This window comes from Eucyclogobius newberryi, unplaced genomic scaffold (genome assembly GCF_026437365.1).
Source record: "Eucyclogobius newberryi isolate DKJ021-1_F unplaced genomic scaffold, fEucNew1.0.hap1 SCAF_4, whole genome shotgun sequence".
Taxonomy (NCBI): domain Eukaryota; kingdom Metazoa; phylum Chordata; class Actinopteri; order Gobiiformes; family Gobiidae; genus Eucyclogobius; species Eucyclogobius newberryi.
In genome coordinates this window covers 40,610,931-40,619,754 of record NW_027316056.1, presented here as the reverse complement: position 1 = coordinate 40,619,754, position 8,824 = coordinate 40,610,931, and the positions used below count along the sequence as shown (strand labels likewise).

The window sequence follows — 8,824 nt, the reverse complement described above, 5'->3', positions numbered from 1 at the left end:
TGCGCAGCAGCTCAACGCGCCCAGAGCAAAACAGCTAAAAACTAGCAAGACTCATCCAGACCGCGGCGGCCAAAGCGTCCAGTTTACATTCAAGTCAATGTAAACGTGCGTCGAACACCTCCTGCGTTTTCCGCGCCGCGATTTCTGCTTTGTCGGCGTGGAGCGCGGCGCGGAGCGAGTGTTTTGCCGCTAGACGCTTTGACGGGCGTATAAGCTTCAAGGCGTTAAAATTGTTCGCCGCAGAAAAGTTCAGATTTGTTCAACTTTTCTGCGGCGCAGCAGCCAATCAGAGATGATGCTGCTTTTTGTTCCTGTTCTGTTGATATATATTATTTTTGTGGCCGTGGCTGCAAATGGCCCAGCAGTTTCAGGAGCCGCGGCACTGACATATAGCCTCATGGCTAACCCTAACTCTAACCCTAACCCGCCTCATGGCTAACCCCAACCCTAACCTTAACCCTAACCTTAACTCTAACCTTAACCCTAACCTTAACCCTAACCTTAACCCTAACCTTAACCTTAACCTTAACCCTAACCCTAACCTTAACCTTAACCTTAACCCTAACCCTAACCCTACCCCTAACCCTAACCCTAACCCTAACCCTAACCCTAACCCTAACCCTAACCCTACCCCTAACCTTAACCTTAACCTTAACCTTAATCTTAACCTTAACCTTAACCTTAATCTTAACCTTAACCCTAACCTTAACCCTAACCTTAACCCTAACCGTAACTCTAACCTTAACCCTAACCTTAACCTTAACCCTAACCTTAACCCTAACCTTAACCCTAACCTTAACCTTAACCTTAACCCTAACCTTAACCCTAACCCTAACCTTAACCCTAACCTTAACCCTAACCTTAACCTTAACCTTAACCTTAACCCTAACCTTAACCCCAACCTTAACCCTAACATTAACCTTAACCCTAACCTTAACCTTAACCGTAACTCTAACCTTAACCCTAACCTTAACCTTAACCCTAACCTTAACCCTAACCTTAACCTTAACCCTAACCTTAACCCTAACCTTAACCCTAACCTTAACCCTAACCTTAACCCTAACCTTAACCTTAACCCTAACCTTAACCCTAACCCTAACCTTAACCTTAACCTGGCAAGGTCTAAAACGGCACTAAAATAGTCAGGGCCGGCCCAAGCCTTCAGGGGGCCCTAAGCGAAAACATTTTTGGGGGCCCCTCACCACGTCATCAGAATCAGTTTTATTGCCATCGTCAGTAAACAATTCACATATGGGAACTTTCTTCAACGCAAACAAAGTTCACCAAAACTCCAGAGCATCCGTTTGCCAGTTAGTTTATTCTCAACGCCTCACAAGCTCAAATATTGATAACTTAAATCCCACAATGCAACTTGGTATTCCGCTGACATCACCTCTACTCCTTGTACAAATAACACACCTCCCACATATGTTTTTGGGCGTATTTGTGGGCGTTAAGGTTCCACAGCCACATTAGCAGTTTAAATGAATGAACAGGGGGGTCTGGGGGCCAGAGATTTTCAGACCTTTTTGGGTCTTCTGCTGCATTTTAATGTGGTCCAGCCGGCTAAAGTAAGAGTAAAATGTTGAGGTTGTAATGCTATAAAATGATGATGTGATGAAACTGCGCCAGGAGAAAATGACTAAAGCCAGTTATTAATACATTAGTGTACTTAATTACTCAATACAATATTGGCTATGAAAAATAATTATGGACAAATTGATTCATTTTAACTGAAAATGTAAAAGTAATAGTTATCCTTACTAATTTATCTTTTACAGCTCCCAACTGTTCCTTCTTGCCAAAGTGACAAAACAAGTTATATTAAATTAAACAAATGGCATAAGCATTGATTAACAATTAACACTGATAAAACGGTGCAAACATGTTATTCCCAGAGAATGAACAGAACGAGAAGTGAAGGTCCAAACCTCACTATAGTGAAGAGACTGCGTTTCTGCAACTTTGCCACTTTTATATAAAAAATATATAGTATTATTCTATAACAGACGTAATCATAATATGTCTGGTTATTTTTCACTATCAATTTATTATAATTTATAACAAATAGTCTAATGATGCTTTTTAAATAAATTGAAATGTTTTATTGCTCTATTAAAAGTGAATTACAATATAAATGTTTGTTCTGATCAGAACATCACACACTGGACTCCTGCATGAAACACTGCTGCGATGTGATTGGCTGAAGGACCTTACGTGCATAAACCTTTACGTTCCTCTTATTGCACTTTAAGAAGTCAAAGTAAAACAGACATCACGAGTCACGATTGATCTCACACATGGTGATGTGAGAGAGAGGGACGCAAACTCAAACCCGCTCATCTCTGACTGAGGCTGCACAGGGGCCCTGCTCAGGGGCCCGGGACAGGGGCCGCACACTGTTCACTCCAAAGTCTCACATCAGAGGTTCTGGACGAGACGGCGCTCGTCCGGACCGGATCTCCGCCTCTTAGTGACCCGGGGCACTAAGAGCCCCTCACCGGCCTCACCTGCAGCTAACACTACGGGGCTGGTGTCAATGTGAAGCTTATTATCTTTCATTCAGACACATATTGTGCTCGGGGCAGAGCTCTCAGAGCTCTCCTCGCCTCCAGCCTGAGCGAACTAACGTGACAGAATCGTGTTGTTTCAAACAGCAGCATTAACCGTCTCTTTGTAAGATAAGTTCAATACCTGGAGAGTGTTGTTGAGTTTGCAGTTTCTTTACGTCGTCAAGAAGTTTCTTCTTTTGTTTTTCGGCATCGGGGGGATATATTCTTCTGGACATGAGGACCACGTTGTGTTGTGTTTATGTTTTGCTCTTGAGCTCCTCGCGCACAATGAAGTTGACCAATCAGCGCAGGTTTGGTGTCTTGGTTGCCAGATTGTCATTACAAATAAATGCGGTTTGTGCGTTATATGTTACCACTGTGTGCGCTGCCGCATCAGCAGCGCTACTACACTAGTGGCGCACGCTGCGCTTGCACTTCGCATAAAACGGGTTGCCAGATTGGGGGCCCTATTAACACCTCGGGGCCCTACGCGGCTGCTTAGTTCGCTTATAGGCTGGGCCGGCCCTGAAAATAGTGCAGCAGTTTCAGGAGCCGCGGCACAAAATAACATGGCAGTTTCGGCCTATTTTTATATATAGTTATTTATTTTCCACAAAATAAATGACATGTTACATTATAAAACATGTGTCCTGTATACATATTTTCATATATATAATTCTGGGTAGTTTGTGGGAAAATCAGTGGCGAGATAGAAAATCGGTTTCGGAAAAAACGGTATTTTGGCCGGTCAGACCTCCTTAAAAACCGGGAATCGGTATCGGCCAAGAATTTTGCAATCGGTGCATCTCTACTGTTACCCTGTGTCTGTTTGGGGTCTTATTGTCCTTGTAAACACTGTTACCCTGTGTCTGTTTGGGGTCTTATTGTCCTTGTAAACACTGTTACCCTGTGTCTGTTTGGGGTCTTATTGTCCTTGTAAACACTGTTACCCTGTGTCTGTTTGGGGTCTTATTGTCCTTGTAAACACTCTTACCCTGTGTCTGTTTGGGGTCTTATTGTCCTTGTAAACACTGTTACCCTGTGTCTGTTTGGGGTCTTATTGTCCTTGTAAACACTGTTACCCTGTGTCTGTTTGGGGTCTTATTGTCCTTGTAAACACTCTTACCCTGTGTCTGTTTGGGGTCTTATTGTCCTTGTAAACACTGTTACCCTGTGTCTGTTTGGGGTCTTATTGTCCTTGTAAACACTGTTACCCTGTGTCTGTTTGGGGTCTTATTGTCCTTGTAAACACTGTTACCCTGTGTCTGTTTGGGGTCTTATTGTCCTTGTAAACACTGTTACCCTGTGTCTGTTTGGGGTCTTATTGTCCTTGTAAACACTCTTACCCTGTGTCTGTTTGGGGTCTTATTGTCCTTGTAAACACTGTTACCCTGTGTCTGTTTGGGGTCTTATTGTCCTTGTAAACACTCTTACCCTGTGTCTGTTTGGGGTCTTATTGTCCTTGTAAACACTCTTACCCTGTGTCTGTTTGGGGTCTTATTGTCCTTGTAAACACTCTTACCCTGTGTCTGTTTGGGGTCTTATTGTCCTTGTAAACACTCTTACCCTGTGTCTGTTTGGGGTCTTATTGTCCTTGTAAACACTGTTACCCTGTGTCTGTTTGGGGTCTTATTGTCCTTGTAAACACTGTTACCCTGTGTCTGTTTGGGGTCTTATTGTCCTTGTAAACACTCTTACCCTGTGTCTGTTTGGGGTCTTATTGTCCTTGTAAACACTGTTACCCTGTGTCTGTTTGGGGTCTTATTGTCCTTGTAAACACTCTTACCCTGTGTCTGTTTGGGGTCTTATTGTCCTTGTAAACACTCTTACCCTGTGTCTGTTTGGGGTCTTATTGTCCTTGTAAACACTGTTACCCTGTGTCTGTTTGGGGTCTTATTGTCCTTGTAAACACTGTTACCCTGTGTCTGTTTGGGGTCTTATTGTCCTTGTAAACACTGTTACCCTGTGTCTGTTTGGGGTCTTATTGTCCTTGTAAACACTCTTACCCTGTGTCTGTTTGGGGTCTTATTGTCCTTGTAAACACTGTTACCCTGTGTCTGTTTGGGGTCTTATTGTCCTTGTAAACACTGTTACCCTGTGTCTGTTTGGGGTCTTATTGTCCTTGTAAACACTCTTACCCTGTGTCTGTTTGGGGTCTTATTGTCCTTGTAAACACTGTTACCCTGTGTCTGTTTGGGGTCTTATTGTCCTTGTAAACACTGTTACCCTGTGTCTGTTTGGGGTCTTATTGTCCTTGTAAACACTGTTACCCTGTGTCTGTTTGGGGTCTTATTGTCCTTGTAAACACTGTTACCCTGTGTCTGTTTGGGGTCTTATTGTCCTTGTAAACACTCTTACCCTGTGTCTGTTTGGGGTCTTATTGTCCTTGTAAACACTGTTACCCTGTGTCTGTTTGGGGTCTTATTGTCCTTGTAAACACTCTTACCCTGTGTCTGTTTGGGGTCTTATTGTCCTTGTAAACACTCTTACCCTGTGTCTGTTTGGGGTCTTATTGTCCTTGTAAACACTCTTACCCTGTGTCTGTTTGGGGTCTTATTGTCCTTGTAAACACTCTTACCCTGTGTCTGTTTGGGGTCTTATTGTCCTTGTAAACACTCTTACCCTGTGTCTGTTTGGGGTCTTATTGTCCTTGTAAACACTCTTACCCTGTGTCTGTTTGGGGTCTTATTGTCCTTGTAAACACTCTTACCCTGTGTCTGTTTGGGGTCTTATTGTCCTTGTAAACACTCTTACCCTGTGTCTGTTTGGGGTCTTATTGTCCTTGTAAACACTCTTACCCTGTGTCTGTTTGGGGTCTTATTGTCCTTGTAAACACTCTTACCCTGTGTCTGTTTGGGGTCTTATTGTCCTTGTAAACACTCTTACCCTGTGTCTGTTTGGGGTCTTATTGTCCTTGTAAACACTCTTACCCTGTGTCTGTTTGGGGTCTTATTGTCCTTGTAAACACTCTTACCCTGTGTCTGTTTGGGGTCTCATGGCGCTTGTCCGGGTCGGGGCTGTACGGCGGGAGCGTGGGGTTCTCCGCGGGGACCAAAGCCGTTCTCTCGTTGTAACAGTCGTCCTCACTGTCCGACACGTTCATCGTCTCCTGGAAACGGATCAAATGAGTTCAACACAACCAGGAACAATAAATGTTGAGGATCCAGATCATGTGACAGAACGACCCACAATGACCCAAACGCTGGTTCTGTGTGACTGTCCGGACCTGCTGACCGTTCTGTGTGACCGTCCTGTGTGACCGTCCTGTGTGACCGTCCTGTGTGACCGTCCGGACCTGCTGACCGTCCTGTGTGACCGTCCTGACCGTTCTGTGTGACCGTCCTGAGTGACCGTCCGGACCTGCTGACCGTTCTGTGTGACCGTCCGGACCTGCTGACCGTCCTGTGTGACCGTCCGGACCTGCTGACCGTTCTGTGTGACCGTCCGGACCTGCTGACCGTCCTGTGTGACCGTCCTGACCGTTCTGTGTGACCGTCCTGAGTGACCGTCCGGACCTGCTGACCGTCCTGAGTGACCGTCCGGACCTGCTGACCGTTCTGTGTGACCGTCCTGTGTGACCGTCCTGACCGTTCTGTGTGACCGTCCTGTGTGACCGTCCGGACCGTTCTGTGTGACCGTCCGGACCTGCTGACCGTCCTGTGTGACCGTCCTGACCGTTCTGTGTGACCGTCCTGAGTGACCGTCCGGACCTGCTGACCGTTCTGTGTGACCGTCCGGACCTGCTGACCGTTCTGTGTGACCGTCCTGACCGTCCTGAGTGACCGTCCGGACCTGCTGACCGTTCTGTGTGACCGTCCGGACCTGCTGACCGTCCTGTGTGACCGTCCTGAGTGACCGTCCGGACCTGCTGACCGTTCTGTGTGACCGTCCGGACCTGCTGACCGTTCTGTGTGACCGTCCGGACCTGCTGACCGTTCTGTGTGACCGTCCTGTGTGACCGTCCTGACCGTTCTGTGTGACCGTCCGGACCTGCTGACCGTCCTGTGTGACCGTCCTGACCGTTCTGTGTGACCGTCCTGTGTGACCGTCCGGACCTGCTGACCGTTCTGTGTGACCGTCCTGACCGTCCTGAGTGACCGTCCGGACCTGCTGACCGTCCTGAGTGACCGTCCGGACCTGCTGACCGTTCTGTGTGACCGTCCGGACCTGCTGACCAGTGCATTTACCAGAGCTATGAGCGGATCCTGATCTGGTCTGACCGCTTCTGCCTCTGCCATGCACCGAGCTGCGAGCGGCGCTTCTCCTCCGTCTGACCCTGGAAGAACACAACGAGCGTTTGACCCGGGAGTGACCGCACGCACCTGACGCAAAAGGGCGGGGCATTACGGGGCGGGGCATTGCGGCTCCCGGGATCCGGACCATTTCACAGTTTTAAACAAAAGTCTACAACTCTCCGTCTGGGCTTCTTTTTATCTACGTGTAAAGGAGTTCCTCAGGGCTCCGTCTTAGGCCCTATCGTCTCATGTCGACGGTCAGCAGCCGTCGCGTCTTTACCGTCCACTTTCTCCGTCGTGTCGTCTGCGCTAAACATCCGGGAGTTAGAGCTAAATTCGGTCAATTAAACGTCGAAGATTAAAATAACTCGGCTTTGTGACCGCTTCCGTTTCAGTTCTGGTTTCAACCGCAAACTAAAGCAGAAACGCCGGGTTTATCCTCGCAATTCAGACATAAATGGATGAATAAATGACAAACTTTAACGCCATAAACCTGCTGCGCGAATAAAAACTCTTCAAACTTCAGACATAACTGTGAGTCACGGCTCTAATCCGTGTCAGCTTCGTGAAAAGTGAGACGGGCGTAAACTTGAGCGCGGGAACGTGATACGTCCCGATTATTCCGTCATAACAAGAGTCTTTTCTGAGCCGCGCCTCGGGAAAAGTCCCTCGAGATGAACCGAGAACTTTACACGTGACCGTCTTAAAAACGCGTTTGCAAAATCCGTTTTAACGCGTTTAACCGACTTAAACACGGTGCTCCGAGACCGCGGTTTGTGCCATTTACCGGTTTTCCCCCGTCCGCGTTCGACTCGACTGCACACGCGTCGGACTTCTGCGGCGCGGTGTGAACGCAGCTTTAAGTCCAGATCGTTCACGCGCGACGCAAAAAGCCGCGATTCAGAAGTTGTTCCGTAGTTTTAACGACGGCCGCGGCGGTGGTTTCAGAGTGTTTGGGGACGAACGTGACGTGATAAAACCCCGGGTCCCGCGCGGCGCAGACGTCCCGGGAACGCGGTGAGAAGCGGCCGGTACCTGAGTCCAAAAAGCCCCGGGAAAAAGTGCGACGAGCCGCGAGCAGAAGAAGCGCCGCGGACGTAAACAACAGACGCGGAGCAAACGCGGAAGTGCGAGTCAGCTGACCACGCCCCCACGTGACCGAGAGAGCCACGTGAGCCAAGAGGGGGCGCCGTGACGTCACCGGTCGAGCCGAACGATCAGGAAAATGTGTTTAATGCCGTTGTCCCGAACATAAAACAACAATAGTGATGAAATAACATGTATGAGTCAAAAAGAAAAACAATTTAAATGAAAATAGGCTTAATATGTACACAACATTTACAGTTGAATTTACATATAGCCGTACAAAAATAGCCATACGTTCAAATCATGCAGTTAATTACACTTTTTATTACACTTTTTCAATTACACTTAATTATTTTACAAAGCTTAAAGTCCTTTAAAAACGATGTGTGTACGTGAGGACAGAAGGCCCCAACGCAGGGGAAGGATCTACGTTCATCAAATATTAGAAATCAAAAACAAAAAACTACTGTGCAGGTCTGAGAAGAAATGATTTAATAAACTTGTACACCAGGGCAATTCAACATCAGGCACGGGGGCCAAATCAGGCCCTCCAAGTGATAAGATAACTGTCCCGTGATAATTGTCCCTCAACGGGGGAAATCCCAGCGCTGCAACACAGATAAGGTACAGAAGTATAACAGATAATAACTTTTAAATAACTCTTATAATCTTAATAACACTCTTATTAAAAGCTGTTATTTGGACAGAAAATATCCTGACCAAGCTTCCAAATATTATTGTTTTTATTGGTTTAATTCTGTGTTAGCACTAATTTAGATCTGGTTTAGTCCCGGTTTAACTCGGCTTTAGGCCCGTCTCGTTTCAGGCTGGTCTTGGTTCAGACCTGGTTGTTACGAGTCTAGTATTAGTTTAATTCTGTATCGGCAATTTTGCAAATCATGTTTGTTATCCAGTAATTATTTTATTAACTCGATTTATCGACGTAAATCA

The 8,824-nt window shown here is 46.7% G+C and overlaps 1 protein-coding gene across 1 annotated transcript in view; it reads right to left on the bottom strand.

Moving 5' to 3' along the window:
* The window catches only part of psen2 (presenilin 2), a 14,051-nt gene extending 6,164 nt beyond the window's left edge, over positions 1-7,887 (bottom strand). The window contains exons 1-3 of the mRNA XM_072462993.1: positions 7,823-7,887; positions 6,740-6,828; positions 5,527-5,661 (exon numbers count right to left, since the gene is read on the bottom strand). Of these exons, the coding sequence (XP_072319094.1) occupies positions 5,527-5,661; positions 6,740-6,790 (186 nt within the window). The 5' untranslated portion in view covers positions 6,791-6,828; positions 7,823-7,887. The remainder of the gene's footprint in view (positions 1-5,526; positions 5,662-6,739; positions 6,829-7,822) is intronic.
* Positions 7,888-8,824: the final 937 nt, after the last annotated feature.